The sequence below is a fragment of the Drosophila takahashii genome, chromosome 2R, assembly GCF_030179915.1.
Source record: "Drosophila takahashii strain IR98-3 E-12201 chromosome 2R, DtakHiC1v2, whole genome shotgun sequence".
NCBI lineage: Eukaryota > Metazoa > Arthropoda > Insecta > Diptera > Drosophilidae > Drosophila > Drosophila takahashii.
In genome coordinates, this window is record NC_091679.1 from 42,214,795 (window position 1) to 42,232,633 (window position 17,839).

At 40.0% G+C, this 17,839-nt stretch overlaps 1 protein-coding gene, 1 long non-coding RNA gene and 2 other non-coding genes across 4 annotated transcripts in view; 2 read left to right on the plus strand and 2 right to left on the minus strand.

The window, feature by feature from the left end:
* mbl (muscleblind) overlaps positions 1-7,760 on the plus strand; it is a 128,271-nt gene extending 120,511 nt beyond the window's left edge. Inside the window, exon 9 of the mRNA XM_070213434.1 lies at positions 7,744-7,760. Within this exon, the coding sequence (XP_070069535.1) occupies positions 7,744-7,745 (2 nt within the window). The 3' untranslated portion in view covers positions 7,746-7,760. The remainder of the gene's footprint in view (positions 1-7,743) is intronic.
* LOC108058937 (uncharacterized) lies at positions 2,373-4,029 on the minus strand. The gene is made up of 2 exons (XR_011418242.1): positions 2,978-4,029; positions 2,373-2,922 (listed from the first exon to the last, which is right to left on the minus strand). It is a non-coding gene; the product is annotated as an uncharacterized lncRNA (long non-coding RNA).
* Positions 7,761-16,513: 8,753 nt separating the features above from the next.
* Positions 16,514-16,585, minus strand: TRNAA-UGC (transfer RNA alanine (anticodon UGC)). The gene has a single exon. It is a non-coding gene; the product is annotated as a tRNA-Ala (tRNA).
* Positions 16,586-17,147: 562 nt separating this feature from the next.
* TRNAA-UGC (transfer RNA alanine (anticodon UGC)) lies at positions 17,148-17,219 on the plus strand. The gene has a single exon. It is a non-coding gene; the product is annotated as a tRNA-Ala (tRNA).
* The last annotated feature ends 620 nt before the right edge of the window (positions 17,220-17,839 follow it).

A 17,839-nucleotide genomic window follows, 5' to 3' on the forward strand; every position in this document is an offset into this window, starting at 1 on the left:
AAAACGGAGAAAATGGCATCTGCGAGGGTCCTTCGGGGACTCCAAACTCCCGGGCTCCCCTTTTCGATGACTTGGTGGCCATATGGCGTCGTAACTGTTGCAATTAGTTGGCAGCGGACACAAAATATTGCCCCCCAGCCACCACTCACTTGGCCAAGTTAGGTTCCCCCATCCCATCCTTTATTCCTAACATTCCCCTAACCAACCGGCCAAAGTGTAATTAATGGCTGCGGATTATTGATATCGAAAAAGGTGAAAATGGTCGAGCTGATAGTGCCGCATAGTTGAAAAATGGCCAGAGATTATTACTCAAGCGAAGGCGAAGGCAAAGGTGCTGAAATGGAAATTCTTCTGGGTTTTAAAGAACTATTACAAGTAATTTTCATGGGGGCCTCGGGTAAGTTACGATGTAAAAAGGTTCGTGTTTATAAAGAAAAAACACATAGATAACAAATTTGAGTTATCTCTCTTATATATACAACTTTGGCCTATCTACATACCATTCATAGGAATTTTACACACTGATAAAAAGAGACAGTTGTAAATCCAATGCAATTGAACATATTTTGATAGGCAGCTTTCCTTAAAAATAAAAATAAAACTCAAATTTTAAGAAAGACTTAATAAGATTATTATCGTACCTAATCTTGATTAAAATATTTTGTAAATTAATACAATAGAACACTATTCATTTTTTCTAAAAGTGTAAGTAGTCCTCCAGAGTGATTTTCTTTAATATTCCCCACAAAGTACCTGTTATTCAAATTCTGACAAGAGATATTTTTAGAGCCAACACCTGACCGAGCACCCATTTTGCCTGCTGCTATCTGCCATTCCTTGGGGATTATCCCTCATATCGCTGGCTTCAATTGGCCGCACTATCAGCCCGGAGAACATCCATTAGGGCAAGTGGGGTTACACGGTCATGGCATACAAATTAACACAGAAATTGCTTTATTATCAGGCGCAAACCCCCCCTGGCACACCACCCCCTCCCCCCTGCCACGCCCCCTTATCAGACGGCCATTGACAATGTGTGTGCGATATGGGAGCGAACGAGGAGAGTACTTGGATATATGGGCGCCGGGCACTTTCGCATGATGTTGTTAATGATAATGCCGCTCCAAAGTGTCGTGCCTGTCAGTGAGTTGGACCCCTCCCGTCCTCCTAACAGCGAACCCTTCCTTTCCAGGAAAGTGGGTGGTCGGTGGGTGGTGGACTTTACACCGCCTTGAATGTTGGATGTTGGCTAGCTGACGTTGATGAGACATGTGGTGCGCTGCCGCTGCTGCTGCTGCTGGGCATCGTAAAAATCATTTCCCGTCGTACATAACACGTAACGTGGCGTTTATGTTTACGTCTCGTTGTCGCTGACGTTGTCCTTGCCACACACACACTCACATCCTGTCGCCCAGGACATGAAAATTTAATTGACGCTTAAAGTGAGTTTAAAGGGAGCAGGAGAAAGCTCATTAAATTAATTTAATCACGTTAATTAAAAATAGCTCCAGTGTGTGAGATCCGTTTGTTTGTTTTTAGTAAAATTTAATAGTGTCAAGCAAAATATTTACACAGCACGTACACCTCGCACACCTGCAGGCCAATGGAATCGGGATACAGGATACAGGACAATCCCCCCTTTGTCCCCTTTCGCTACAGGATTTCCCTTGGCAGCCACACTTGTTGTTGAACAATTTACGTGTCAATAAACGTCCTTGGGGGGATTAGTAATAATTTAAAGGGTTCGTTAGCCAAAGGTTACGAATATTCAAGCGATGGATAATGGGGGACCACGGTGGTTGGCTGAACAGACTGCTGGAATTCATACACAGCACAAAATATTATTATTAAAAGCTAACTATTTCAATACAAAATCTTAGTGAATAAGGTCCTTTTGGGTCAAAAACTGTGGTACTATTTTAAATATATATATGTTATTTCATATTTATTCATGAAATCATGTTTGGACCAGTTGCGGATCCAGATTTTGGTCGTTGTGGGTTTTTTAATATATATTCTTGAAAGAACATTTTTTAATAACCAACTAAGAGATTATCACTTTTTATTTGCTGCCTGCGTCGCTTAGAATCAATACAAATAACATAATTTACTTTTCAAAGTAATATTTATACATTTTATTTTTATACATAGATAGTTAGTTTATAAGAAATACTTATAGAAAAAGTCATATTTATACCCGTTACTCGTAGAGTAAAAGGGTATATTGTATTCGTGCAAAAGTATGTAACAGCTAGAAGGAAGCGTTTCCGACCCCATAAAGTATATATATTCTTGATCAGGGTCACTAGCCGAGTCGATCTAGCCATGTCCGTCTGTCCGTCTGTCTGTCCGTCTGTCTGTCCGTCTGTCTGTCCGTCTGTCTGTCTGTCTGTCTGTCTGTCCGTATGAACGCTGAGATCTCAGAAACTACAAAAGCTAGAAGGTTGAGATTTTCCACACATATTCTTGGGCTTCCTACGCAGCGCAAGTTTATTTCAGACGAGCGCCACGCCCCCTCTAACGCCCAGAATCGCCCACTAATGATTTTAAAATGTGCCTGGCGGTCACACCTTTGAAGATTTCCGAGAAGTATAAATGCAATTTTGTTGTGTATATTTATACCTATCGAAATGTAGAAGACATTTTTCAAATCGGACCATTCATTAAAAAGTTATACGCAATCCAAAAATATATAACCAACTCCCTCGCACTCCCTTTAGCCGAGTGACGGGTATTAGATAGTCGGGACACGAACCCGACTATAGCGGTCTCTCTTGTTTTCTATTATGTAGAGTGCATTCGCTTTTGGGCCTAATCCTCATTTCTGTACGTGTAAGAGTGGTTTTATTATTTTGAAGAGGTATCCAAAACCCAAAACCTTTAGCTCCGGGTGTGTTAAGGAGGACCTTCCCATTGAGGTTACTGTAATTGTTTAAAGTTATAAAAATAGCATAACGTCTTAATTTAATATTCTTACCTCCGATTCGTGTCGAGGTACCACCAACCTCCTCCGTAGCGTTTTCCGTAGTTCCTAGCATTATCCCGGTCATGAGTGACAAATTTCCGTTTCTCATGCTCTTTAAGGGAATCTCCCGCTGTTCCAGAATAATTCCCTACCACTCTCAGATCGAAACCATCCTTCTCACTTCCAATTTTAAAATGATCATATCGGGCGTAGGCACTAGTTCCATTTTGGATCCGAACCCTAATGAAAAGTTCGTATGGCTTTGCCTCCGTCATGATGTGCAATTTTTCCAGCCCGAAGAAAAACTCTCTGTTTATGTCACCAAATCCATTTTTGTATTCGTCCCACGTTCGGTTGAAACTAGTAGAGTTGTCGAATCGCTTCTGGATTACCATCCAACCACACGATATACATGGAGCTTCAAATGTTTTTATTCCGGGAATCGTAATGTTGTATATGCCATCTGGTCCTTCGCGGGGACATCTGTCCCTTTCTCTGCACTTTGAAAGTTTGTCTTGCAAGATCTTAGTAGAGGAAACCAAAGAATTTACTTGGTTCTTCAGGGCACTGCACTGCATTTTGGTATCAGGTTTTCCCGATTTTCCCGTTTTTCCCTGTTTGGCTGCAACGGAAAGCCAAAACAACACAAGCAGCACCAAAATACTGAATTTCATTTCCTAGCACTTCTGAAGAGTTTTACAATCTACTTGACAGTGAGCTAAAAGATTTCACGCATATTTTATTTAGTAGCTATTCCATTTAGTTTCAGTTTACACAACCCCACTGCCAAATTAAGAATCCGCCACTGGCGGATTATTATTATTTCATATTATAATATATAAATATGTAAAATTTGAGTATTATTTCTTGTTAAACAGCTTTTCAGACAAATTTATTGTTGCTTACTTTTTGAATACAAAATTTTCTTTAATTTTTTTCATTTAATTATAGTTTACACAACCCCACTGCCAAATTCTGAATCCGCCACTGGCCCAAAAATTATTTCATATTATAATATATTATTATGTGAAATTTGAGTTTTATTTCTTATTAAACTATTTTCCAGAAAAATGTATTGTTGCTTCCTTTTTGAATACTAAATTTTTCACACGAGTGAAGGGGATATATCCAACAAATCCCCCTTCCCCCAAACCAAAGTCTTTATCGAATCGACACATTAAGAATATCAGGCGGAACTAAATATATTATGCGGACAAAGCCTTTAGCTCTGTTTAGTGTTAAGTAGATTTGTATACCACTTCACACGTGCTAGAAAATGAAATCCAGTATTTTGGTGCTGCTTATGCTGCTTTGGCTTTCCGCTGCAGCCAAGCAAAGGAGATCGGGAAAATCGGGAAAACCGGATACCAAAATTCAGTGCAGTGCCCTGAAGAACCAAGTGAATTCTTTGGTTTCCTCTACTAAAGTCTTGCGAGACAAACTAGCAAAGTGCAGAGAAAGGGACAGATGTCCTCGCGAAGGTCCAGATGGCATATACAATATTACGATTCCCGGTATAAATACAGTTAAAGCTCCTTGTATCTCATGTGGTTGGATGGTAATCCAGAAGCGATTTGACGACTCGACTAGTTTCAACCGATCCTGGGACGATTACAAAAATGGATTTGGTGACATAAACAGAGAGTTTTTCTTGGGGCTGGAAAAATTGCACATTATTACAAAGGCAAAACATTACGAACTTTTAGTAAGGCTTCGGAACGAAAATGGAAGTGCCTACGCCCGATATGATAATTTTAAAATTGGAAGTGAAAAGGAGGGATACGAGCTGAAATCGTTGGGAAAACATTCTGGTACAATGGGAGATTCCATTAGAGGGAATGAGAACCATAAATTTAATACCTATGACCGGGATATTTCTGAGGGCTGCGCAGGAAAGTACGGAGGAGGTTGGTGGTTCCTAACCGGCTCAGTCTGTGGTAATACGTATGTACATTGAATTTGTAAGTTATTCAAATCGTAAACCCTAAAAAATTACAGTGCACTCAATGGTAGAGGCCCAACCACATTTTGGCATTCTTTTTATGCGATTTGGGGCCTGGCTAAGCGCTTGGAAATGAGGATTATGCCTAAGTGCCAATGAGTATCTGGTTTTGTGGATTTCAGTCTACATAGTTCTATTTTCCTATATGTATTTCTTGTAAACTAGCTAAAAATTAAAATAAATTATTAATATTGTCAAAAACTTAAAAAGTGGGACCATCTTTTATTTATAAAAGAAAAATATAAGAAATGTATTGCAACTAAACTATATTTATGGCTCCAAAACTTCGCAGTCATCTTGAGATAAACCCTCAAACTTGCACCGAATAATCCATATCCAACCTTATCTGCCTCTGCAGACGCTTTTCATGGCTGCTTAATAAAAATTAACTGGTAATTATGTTTCAACTGGCGCCCAACACCCAGGCAAAATGGGAAGTAAAAGTGCCCAAGTGGGCGGGACCACCGCAAACTTAATTTCTGCACTAACCAAACGCTTCAATTAACAGGAACAACAAGTTTGGGGCCAATGGCCAGGATCACGACCACGACTTCCACTACTTTCTGGTCTTCTTCCGACTTCCCAGGCACCACTAAATTTCGTTAAGTTTTAGGGGAAACTTTTTTGGTAGCACAAACTTATTGCAAAGAGAACTAGGGGAGGGGCGAGAAGGCGAAGGTATTGCTCATGAAAAATTTAACCAGCCAAGCAAGGGTAGTCGAGTCGAGAAACTTAAATTTTATTGCCTATAAAGACGCATTAACTTATGCCTGAGTGGGGCGGAAGTGGAAGTGGATGTGGATCTGGATCTGTGCCTAAGCGGAAACGGAAGTGGTGGGACGAAAGAGGCGACAAATGTGCGTGCGTAATTTATTCGCAAGCTGGGTGACTCTTACATAACAGGTAGATATTTGTAAGGGAGTACGAGTTGGATGGCATAAATTGAAGTCTACTTTTTTGCCTTTAGAGCGCCTGCCTGCAGTTTTTGTGGCCTTTGCGGCTCCATTGTTTTGCGGCCGACGAAAACTTTTCCCTATTGATCAGCACAAAAATGTGCTCCTAATTGAAATGTTGCCAAAGTAAATCTTTGCCTCCGTCTCCGACAAATCCCTCAAGGTGCTTGATATTAGAGCGGCTTTTACAACTTTTTGATAGAGCTTATAGTTTGGATTGAGCCAAACCACTTTGCCTAATAAGTTGCACTAAAGTTATACTCATAAATAAGTAAATGGTTGGGCAGCTGGGCTTACCAATGGGTTTATTGCCGGGCTCATTAGGGGAAGGCTTAGCCAATGGGTTCCGGGGTTGCATAAATACACAGAAATTAAATATTAAATGTTACTGATACGGGAAAAATCAACAATTATTTATTAGAAATTCCTTTAAGGTTTTACAGTTTTTCTAAATAATACATTTAATTGTATTTTTGTTGTATCTCCTATATAATAAATAACAAAATTGGCTTACAAAAAATACCATAATAATAGCTAGCGTCTGCGAATGGTAAAAACATTTTTCCACCAGGGAAATTTAATCATTTTTATACTGCTCCTCGGGGCACTTTTACTTTTGGCACGGCACCTAACCTTTTGCCCCCTTTCAAAACCCCCTCTGCAATATATAATTGCTGCCACCGCTTGCAACGTCTACACAACTTTGTCTGACCATAAATTTGCATTCCTGCTCCTTGGGTTCCTTTTACTCGCTTCTTACCTTTTTGCCAGGGGAACTAGAAATATGGCCATTGGTGTGGAGGCAATGGAGGGGCGGGCAGGGGGAGGGGCCAAAGCAAAGGTGGACATAAAGTTTGCTTAGCAAAATTGCAGAGGCCGGTTGTAGGTACATAAAAGTGCACATATAAAGGTGGGTAGACTGCTATATATGTAACAAAAGTGCATTGCGAATAATCAAGCGACCTGTGAGTAATGTGGTGTGATACGAAAATTGCACTGATTTAGTGCCCGAAATTTGCCGGGCCATTTGTTTTAGCCAACTGTCCTCCCGGCGGACTTGAAGATACCGTGCCAGACATCGGCAAATCCACCTAATTGCCCAAACTTAAACCCAAACTGAAAATGTGTATACCGAAAAATGTGAGAGTGCAGCCATGGAAATTTTTAATCAGAAAAACCCCCAGCAGGTTGCGAAAATTTTCTGTTGATTTTGTGAATTTTTCGCACTGCCATCGCGTCGCATGAAAATTTCACCAGCTGAATCAAATGAAACGTAATGCACTCGGTATGCAAGTTCCTCATTTTCCTACTCTTCTTTTTTTTTGCCAGTCGGAGCTGAATTGACTAAATTAACTGGCGCTGGCAAAAAGTTTGTTTGCCCTTCAGACGTTTGCTTCACTGCTTTGGTTTCGACCAGGAAAGGAGAAAAAGAGCCAGGGAGCTGGGGAGCAGAGGATCGGGGCAGGATGCCTGGAAAGGTTAGATGGTGCACAAAAGATTCGCGCTCAAATATTTGATTTTTGCTGAAATTATGCAACGCTGCATTAGGCAATCGCCGAAATGCACAAATGCGCTTTCAGCCACAATGGAACGAAGTTTAAAGGTCATCCAGAGAAATGCCAAATCGGAATCTAAAAGGAAATTCAGGAACATACATTTTTAATAGCGGAAACATTGACTAACTATTCAGGATTTGGTTGTGGAGACAATTTTCAATATACTTTTTGAATACCACATTTCCTTTTACATTTGTTTTGTTCGAAATTCAAGTCGTTTAAATAATAACCTTTTATCAAGACCTATTTTCATTATTATCTTTCCAGAGCAACTAAAGGGAATCGCAGATCAAAGAAGCACAAGGACACCACGTGGTGTTTTGCATAAAAGACAAGTCCAGGAGGTAGGCATCATCCATATGCCCACAGCCACAGCTACAGGCAGATGCAATGCAACCAAATCCCGTTGACAGTCAATCGGAGCCGCAGAAGGACTCAAAGTGATTCATGGGCTTCGCGCAGACGACTTCGCCCGGAGTTATTGAAACTCTGCAGTCGCAGCAGGACCAACATTTCGGCAAACGCAAAAAGGACCTGAAGTTGCACTGCACAGGCGGAGGACAGTACTTTGCATAAAATATTGAGATTCCGTGTTAAGCGGCACTTAATGCAAATGCGGTCGAAGGTTGTCAGCGGGAGGTCAGAGGTCAATAATGGCTACACGGGATCAAAAGTGGAATATACTTTAGTTCAAGAGAAGCACATGGTAAAACATTTCACCAGGAAATAATACAAAATAATAAAGCAAAAGAAAAATAAATGAATCATTAAAAGCTAAATGTCCTGGAAAAAAATACGAAAATAATAATGAATATAACATTATTAAATTATATTAAAATTAAATATTTAAATAATAAAGTAAAATGTAAAATATTAAAATATTAAAATATATTGAACAAATATTTGTTTGGAGCTTGTGGATCACTTGGGGAATGATCTGAAAAAAACTTTTCTAAAGTAAGAATATATGGTACAAATATGGAGCTTGTAGCTTTACTTATTTTGGGGTCTTCTTTGATTCTTCTTCTTATAAAAAGAGTTTAATCTGCACAGATTTAGATTATAACTGGGAAACAGATGTATTTAATTAAATTAACTTTTAATCTGGTAGCTCGTCTAGCCAAACAAGAACCCTCCCCAAAAAAGGGGCGGAGTTTGGCTGCCAAATATTGGAAATTATTTCGATGCCAGACTGGGTCAACTGGCAGTGACCTCCGGCGGGAAGTTCGAGAGAGTCAAGCGATGGCTCGACTTTCTCGTGTAGCTGGAAAATGAAAACAAGACTTTTGCCTTTCGAACTCTTTCATGTGCAACAACTGCAGCTTGTCAGCCCCACACACACACACTCGCATCGAGTGGCTTCCATAGGCAGCAGCTGGTGCATCTGCATTTCTGTAATCTGCCACCCAACCATCCCCATCCACATCCACATCCTGGGTCCTCAGAATGATTCCGATGCTGATCCTGTTCAGCGGCTGTGGCAAATGTGTTTGCATTTCAGGTGTCAACTGCAAAAACACATTCAGCTTTGTTGCAATAACAAACAACATAGTGTAGCCAATCCTTCGACTGCTCCTGCTCCTCTGCTCCTGGCAGCATTTCAAATACAATGAAAACATTTTACTTAACAGCCAACAAGAAATGCGAGAACGAGCAAAATTTCTGGACAGAAAACAAAGCCAACGACGAGAGGAAAGCAATTTTTGTCGGAGCTTTCGTTGCGTTTCGTTTCGAGAGGTTGAGAGGCAAGGTCTTCTGGGTTTCTGGTTGGGTTTTCGGATTTGCAAAATCAATGCGAAATGTTTCTACAAAAATTTACAATTTTCCATTTTGATTCGAAATGTTGCTGAATATATCTTCTTTGGATGCAAGACCAACATGATGGAAATGTAAACCAGAAACAGATGAAGTATTCTCGAATGATTTGACAAAATGATTTCCAAACTGCAAAAGCATCTGGTATTTTTGGGAAATAATTGTTTTGATCGACTTTCTGTAGGTGCACTGAAGGAAAATCAACAGAAAATTGATTGAAGAAAAATAATTATCAATGTTTAGATTTTCTTTAGAAGCATAGAAACCTTTTTTAAAACTAAAAAGGTAAATATTTCATTAACGTAAATTTTGCTATTAATATAAAACCAAAACAAATCTCAATAAATACATTATTATATTTCACCTAATAACAAAATGAACTTAATAATTTCCAATCTACTTAAATAAATTATTCGTGAATTATTTATAAATTTAAAATCTAAATTAATTACGAGACCATAAAAATCGAAATTAAATTGCTCTATTATAATTATTTGATAAAACGATTCCCAAACTGTGCAAAGCAAACTGAACTGCAATTATCTGGCTAAACTGTAAACAAAATAAATTCACCGAGCAGCTGTGACATGCAACAAAATTAATTACCACCGCCCAGCGGGTGGAAGTAAAAGAATAATGAAAAAGAAGAATCTAAAGCTAAGGCTGAAGAAGTTGCAGTGGCAAAGTAAGGAGAAGGCGAAGGACCTTTAACCCATACCCTTAACCCACGAGAAAAACAAAATAAAAATCAACTCGAGAATGGCGACAAAATTGCAATGGACGAAAATAAATTTCGGTCTAGGGTCGCCGGCAGCGCCTTGAAGAATGCCATGAATTTGGGCATTAAGCCACCACCCACTGGCACTTTCGCCACCCCCTTTTCCAATCCCCCCATTTTCCTAGACAATTTGAGGCAATCATGCACTCGTTAATCTTGCTCAGGGGCCGAAAATTAATAGTTAACCTGGCCCAGGAACCCCCTTTCTTTCCCTTTCTCTCTGGCGAAAGGAGAAAAATGTGCTGGCGAGCAAATTAAACTCGTTCTAAATACATTACCGAGGGTTACGGTAGAGGGATGTCCTGTTTCAAGGAGCTGGCCGAATGAAAAGACAAACAAACAGGAGCCCTGGGTGACAGACAGACAGACAGTCGAGCAGTCGGGCAACAACAAGACCTAAACAAGATTAATTATACCTGAAAAGCCAAAGTCAGTTTAGACCAAGTCGTGGCCTTTTGACTTTTCGACGCTGGCAGAGTCGCCAACTGAGTCGAGTCCTTGTCGTTGCCCTCGAGCGTCATTTAGTGCGGACAGCGGCTGGAGAAAGGTGAAAGTGGGAGGCAGAGCTGGACGACTGAGCTTTTTTCCAGATAAATCGCATTCATTTCCAAGATAGTAAGCTAACCAAAAAATAATTTAAACTCAAAGCGATATTTAAATAGCTTTCGAATGTTCGTGTTATATTTTCAACAGCGCTCAATATAAATAAATTATATTAAATTACCAAATTAAGAATTTTATTTTTTAAAACTTTATGTTGTCCCTTGAAAATGTTCTTATTAATTTTTAAAACCCTTTTAAAATATCTGATATCTTTGTTTTAATTGTTTTACAATGTCTCTTTTTTAAGAATTTAAACATATATAAATAAAATCCTTAGACATAATTAAATAAATTATAATTAAAATTAATTAATTGAAATAATTAATGAATTGTTATATTACATTTTTATACTTTTTAAATATTACCTGGCCATCTCTGTGGATCCCTGGATCCCTCCCAATTCGGACTTTTGTTTACTCGACCTCCTCTTACTGCCATTGCTGTTATTGTTGCCTAAACGCTCGGAAAATCGGGAAGCAGATAAAACGCAGCTGAAGCTGAAGAAGTGTCGTCTGTGTTTGCCCAAGGAAAGCGACAAAAAAAGCGACACTTGAGCCAGGTGGAATGGCCAAAGGATATCAGGGAGTGGTCTAGGGATAACGTAGGGTGTTGAAAAACAGAGAAAAACAGGGAATATTGCGGTGATGGAACTTCACTTCGGATTTGCTTACCTTTCGATTGATTGAGTTAAATTCAAATCAAAGGAGTTTATCGAAATGCAAATGGGTTAACAGTAAATACTTTGTGGCAGACTTTTTTGAACTAGATATCCAAAAACCTTAAATAGGACATTAAAGCTTATCTCTTATCCCTATTTAATGGATTTAATTAATCCTATTTCTAAGTAGAATGTATAATTCTCGATTAAATTTTTCCCCCTTTTTCGCTTTGCAAAAGTTATGCAAACTTTTCCCCGGAAATAGGTTTACTTTCTATCGATTACGATGTGCATCCGCAATCGATTGCTGATTTACATTGATATATTCGAAAGTTTGCCTGCGATTTGATTGACCTCAGCTCAGCTGCTGCTAACGAAGCCTGTCAATCCATTATGCTCATCCCCTGCACAGCCCACTTAACCCCACAATGCCGGCCGGGATTTTGCCTCCAGGCAGGGGGAAGCATTCCCATTCCCCCACCTTCACCATCCACATCAGCATCAGCATCCCAGTGGCCAGCAGGTGGAGACCTGGTCCAAAGTGCGTCAAAACTAATGGCCACCGACAACAAAGTAAATGAAGCATGGCTCCCGGGGCCAGGACAAAACCAACAGGGCAGGCCAAAGAGGTCAGGACATGCGAGAGCCGACAGCCAAGTCCCCATCCCCCCACCATCATCCCATCCTCTTTTCTATTTCCCGTCCAGAACCTGACCCTGGTGTCCTGATGTCCTGGCTCGTAATAGGCAAAATGAAAAATCTATAGAGTTAAATGAGTGGAAATCAGGAAAATGCATTAATGAATGAATGACAGCAGGCACTGTCAACAGCAGGAGCAGCATCCATCTGTCCACTTCCCGTCGTCCTGCCAGTCGTCCCTTTGCCACACGAGAGAACAGAACAGAGGGGCCGCAGGACTTTCGGAGCGTACGTGAGCGAGTGATCGAATGTGTGTGCGCCCAGGGAGAAGTTCCACTGAGAAAAGTTTATTACACGTTGCAGATTATTATACGATGCAGATTCCTATACGTTGCAAATACCTATACGATGCAGATTCTTATACGATATTCTTATACGACATATATTCTTATTCGATTCGATACAGAGTCATGTACTATACAGATTCCTATACAATACAAACTCCGTTTTAAGTTGGAAGGTAATTAAACGATTATTCATAATTAAATCAACATAAAAAATAAAATTTTAATTAATAACAGATTTAATAAAAAAGTGTTTTTTTTTAATTGTGGAACTATCATATTTTGTACTGGAAAGGTATCTACTCTTTCAATTTGTACTTGGTTTTAATTAGGACAACCAAATAATTATGATGTCTAAACCTATAAATTATAATTTAAAATATTATATAATTATAATAATATTTTTTCCAGTGCCTGTGCGAGATGCGGTATGAGGTCCCCCCTGTTAACCTGGATGGACAGGTCAGGCTGGAGTTGGTGCTCCCTGCTGAGGCTGCCTCGTTGGATGTCTTATTTATGAATGCACACACGCGGGGGGTGGTTGGGTTTGGATTGGACTGGGCTTTATAGCCATATAGCCATATAGCCGCGGGGCTGGGATATCGGGAGCTCGGTAATGCTGCCGGGCTTAGTGTGTTCTACAGCAGGTATGATAACCGACGTTCAACACGTACGCAACTGGTCTACGTCCGCTCATCCGGGTCCGTTGTGTTGGCATTCTTAATAGCCCGGCATCCAAACAGTTGCAGCTTCTCCAGCGGATGGGGGCATTTGGATCGCAGCGATGTGGCTGCTCTATTCCCCCACTGACAGTTGATGCACAGCAGTCACTTGTTAGCCTCGTAATGGTTTTGTTTTCGGGGAATACCAATCCTAGACTTTCGTTCGCCTTGGATAACTCAGCAAGTTCGGCCTTCGAGAACCAATCGGGCATACCTCGAGTGCCTCCTGTTCGTTGCCTCACTCATTTACACCACCCTCTGTTATCCAATTGCACATGCACCACCACCTAACCTTTGCCCCCCACCCCATTCGGTACACTTGACCAATTTGTGATATAATGCAAATATATTTAAATTGGGAATAGAGCAACCAATAGATAGACCTTTAAAACTATCGATATTTTCAATAATTATTGAAATTATAATTTCACTATATTGATTCGATAATATCAATGTTTTGAAGGGGGAAAAAATATTTTCAAGCTATAATTTAGGAGCAATGTTGGATCTTTGGGCTGCGCAACTCGGTGGATATGATGATGAATTGATTAGAGAAGCATTGCTTTCCCAGAAGTCCCTTAAGTCACAAACAATCAAAATAATAAAAATTATTTTATATTCACATAATAAATATTTCTAAAACAACCAAAATGATCGAAAATATTACCAACATAATTCTTAAAGACAAAAGAAATTTATAAATCTTAAAAAGTTCGAGAGTATTTATAATAATAAATATTTATTGTATTCATCATCTCCACTTACTGAAAGTATTAACAAAATGTGATGAAAAATTAAAATATTTTGTAAACTGTTCTGGTTTTAAACTCCCACTTAAATGTCTGTTAATCAGCATTGGCTTTCTAAACCAATTTATAAAGACTAATTGGCAATCTTAAGTAATAAGATTCGTTGAGTGTAGAGCACCCGCAGTGCAGCCAACATTTTTCGCCTATGAAAACGTTGTCGCATATTAACGTAATTAGTTCATGCGCCCCATAGAACTTTGGCCGGTCGAGTGCACCATACCACCCTGCATCACCCCTTACCAACCCTTCGCCCTTCACCCCCCATGTGTTTGCGGTGTTTGGGAATTGTGGCCGGAATTATGATGTCCAGGACTCTGGTCTCTGGCCATTAAGCCCTGCCCGATGAGCAGCCGTTGCGTGCGTGTTTTACATACGAATATGGCCAGCACCGAATGGCCAGTACAGTACGGTATGCTATAGGGTACAGTCCGGGCCATGGCTGTTAATTGAAACGTGATTGTGTCGTAGGTTTGGGTTGTGTTGGTTGTATTTAAGGGGGGATGAGTATGGGGTAGGGGGGTCTTTTGGCTTAGGCAATGCCGCTTCCTTTTTTGACACTTGCAATTGCAATTGTCATGTGCCCCCCAGTTTCCAACAACAACAACAGCAGCATCAACAATACGAGGCCAACGAAAATAGTTACGCATTTAAATTTGCAGCAATATAATTTAGTTTATGCTTTTGGGCTTTGGGGAATTGAATTTGCACGCATGCACAATTGAATTTGAATGCAAAGTGGCTTCGATATCGAATGCATTATTAATTTACCGCATACATATACGCACAAACAGACAGACAGACGGACGGAGACAAAAGCAGATGTCCTTTAGTCGCCATCCTTGGGTCGAAAACACTCGCCCTGTCGCCTTTGCACCGGAAATATGCATTGGTTTTTCACTTTCGCAAAAACCCCCGACATTGATACTCGTCCTGCTGATAATGATGATGATGTTGATGAGGATATACTGGCATTCAGTATACTGCCGATATATGCGAGAAAGAGAATTTTAAATGACCGTTTAATGTGATTAAGTTAGGGTCTTAGGGCCTTAGGTCTCGCATGTCCAAGGTCCTACCACTGCATTTACAATTTCTTATCGAGGCCTTGTGGTTCCCTAATTACAGATCTGTTTTGGGGGTAGGGTCATGCGATTAACGCAAGTGGCACAGAAGTGCAGGATTAAACCGTAATACAACTGGGTGCATAAACGTATTAACCTTAGGTGTGGTTGGGCTTTAATTTGGTAGATTTAATGTGTTTCCTACTTCATATAGTTTATTTGGCAGCAGACGACTTCCAAAAGCTTTTATGAAAAATCTGATGAAGAGGGAGGCCACAGAAATCACTAGGGTAAAAAAGATCAGAGCAGGGCGAATTCAAACGAAGCACGTTCAAACGCCTTGTTCACTTTAATTCTGATAATTTCTTAATTAAATAAAAATATCAAAGAGGTACAAAAAATGATTTCTTATAGTTTAACCGCCTAACTTGAATTATTATTACAACAGCTTGGGTTTCAATTCTGAATTCAAAATGCATGAAATCGATAACTTGAATATGACGCCCAAATAAAGCCAGACTCTGCTTTTCCGGAGGAAAACCTGAGTAGATGGCACACCCTTTTCCCTGCACCCCTCCCAAAGAACGTCATGAAATTGAGGTTGTGTCATTTGTTTAGTTTGTTGCCTCAATTATTTAGCAGTAAGGCAGACCGAAAGCAACCGAATCGAGGCCTTTCGAGACAGGACACTCTCGATGCGAAAACACGTGTGTGCGAGTGTCCTTGCGGTGTTTATGCAATTACATAAATTCTGTGTGACAATTTCGATTTGGATTTTCTTTTATTCAAATTCAAATCCAAATTCGAAATTCAAATTATGCCTTCAAGTCCATCAGGGCCTAGCACACTTGAGCTCTGTTATAAAATATTTATTGCCGGCAAATAAATCCCACACACTGACACGAGCAGACGTCGTTATGGTAATTAATTTCAATCCAACACGAGACCTGGCATAATCTTATTTATGCGACTTGTGTTTTTGGGCGTTGGGATTTGGCATTTCTGATTTAGCATCTAGCATTTCGGATTTAATACTTTTAATTTTTCCCCTATGCTCCTTGCTAATTGATGGCTCAAGATGGATGCGTCCAAGGAACATGTCAAAATCTTTGGAATCTTTTCCCCCATTTCGACCGCAACAAAATCAATTGCCTGTCCAAAGGGGCCTGGCCAATATTTAAGCTGGTTCTGCTGCTGCTGTTCGGGCTCATGCAAAATTTAATTTTAATTTCCAGTGAGCAAATGTTGCTAAAGTGAGAACAAGCCAATTTCTGGTTCTGGGTATACACACTTTAACCACTTGACTGCACTGCGGCTACGACTTGGGCTTAAATGCTGCCAAAAGTCAAACACTGGCCAAGAGAATCGTTCAAGTTTTCGGACTCCCCATCCACTAGTCCCCCAAAATATCTCACTATATAGTGTGTTTCTGCCAATTGACATGCAGACCTGCCTGGCAGCCGTAAATCGGCATAAATAATTCATTATTGCCGCCTCGTTGCGCATAAATCAAGTCTTTCTGGCCAAGGCCCACACACAGATCTAAACGCATTGAGAAGCCAAAAAATATAAAACACATGAAAAAATAAAAAAGAAAAAAAATGTACTTGGAGATGCCGGGGATTGAACCCGGGGCCTCTCACATGCAAAGCGAGCGCTCTACCACTGAGCTACATCCCCGATGTGAAACTGCCGGACCAAAATGCATTTTGCACTGGCGACAAGGTTGGGCGATTAATGCATGAGGTAACAGGAAGAAAAGGATAAAAAGGGGTGGTTTTGATCCTGGGAATAAATATCTCAAGTAAAATAAAGAAGCATTGGAAGCAAAAACAGAAAAAAAGGAAATCGTTTTTAAAGTAATTTAAATTATTTTTCCCTTGGCACATATTTTAAGTTATTCACTTAATAAAAAAAATATTTTAAAGCAATTTAACTACCAATAATATTGTCATTTTAATCATTGCTTAAGGTAGAACAAATTAACTCTCAAAGTTATGTCAATGTATTTCATTTCACCATTGACAGCAGATTTGCCTTTCAGATTTACCTAAAAATTGCATTAAGACCTCTTATATTATTTATTTATTTGCAAATGCAAAAACAATTGCACTTAATTTGCAACCTTTGCGATTATACAAAAACAAACATTCATTCACTACGTCACAATTTCATTTCTGTTTGCCTACCAACCACCAGTCGCTTTGTTTCGTATGGGCATTTGGCTGGCCCGTTGAACATGGGGGATGTAGCTCAGTGGTAGAGCGCTCGCTTTGCATGTGAGAGGCCCCGGGTTCAATCCCCGGCATCTCCAAGTACATTTTTTTTCTTTTTTTTTTTTAAACCCCGATCAGTAAGTATTTTTTCTACCACTACAATACTACACATGTACATACCGATCGCTCTGGTGATGCTCTTTTGCGGTAATTTGCCTCCTCTCCATTGTATCGCACGATTTTTGCTTCGCACTGAAAAAAGCCATTTACGCGACGAAACGCGACACGATCATCTGGCGGAATGATTCCGATTTCGAGATCACAAAACCAAAAAAAAATCGATTCGCTTCTTCGTAAAATCGATAAAGTGATCCATGTGAGTAACAGGCGATCAGAAAGTCACAGAAAGCACCGTACCGCTCGCACATTTTCACACACGCCCGCATGATCGTTTCAAAACTATAAAATACCCTCGCGGAGAGAGTGCGAGGGAGATGGCCACTCTGCCGGGCATAAGGTCAAAGCGAGACGGCAGTAGGCAAAGAACCGTGACAAAGCAAACGCAAAACATATGTACATATATACCGGCTAATTACGATTCACTGAGAGCGCCCGTATGTGTATATTTCTGTTTGTGTATATTTTATACGTATGCGTGTTTCGTTCGAGAGTTGAATTGAATCGGTTCCGTTGGCTTTCTGGGGTTTTCTTGGCGCCT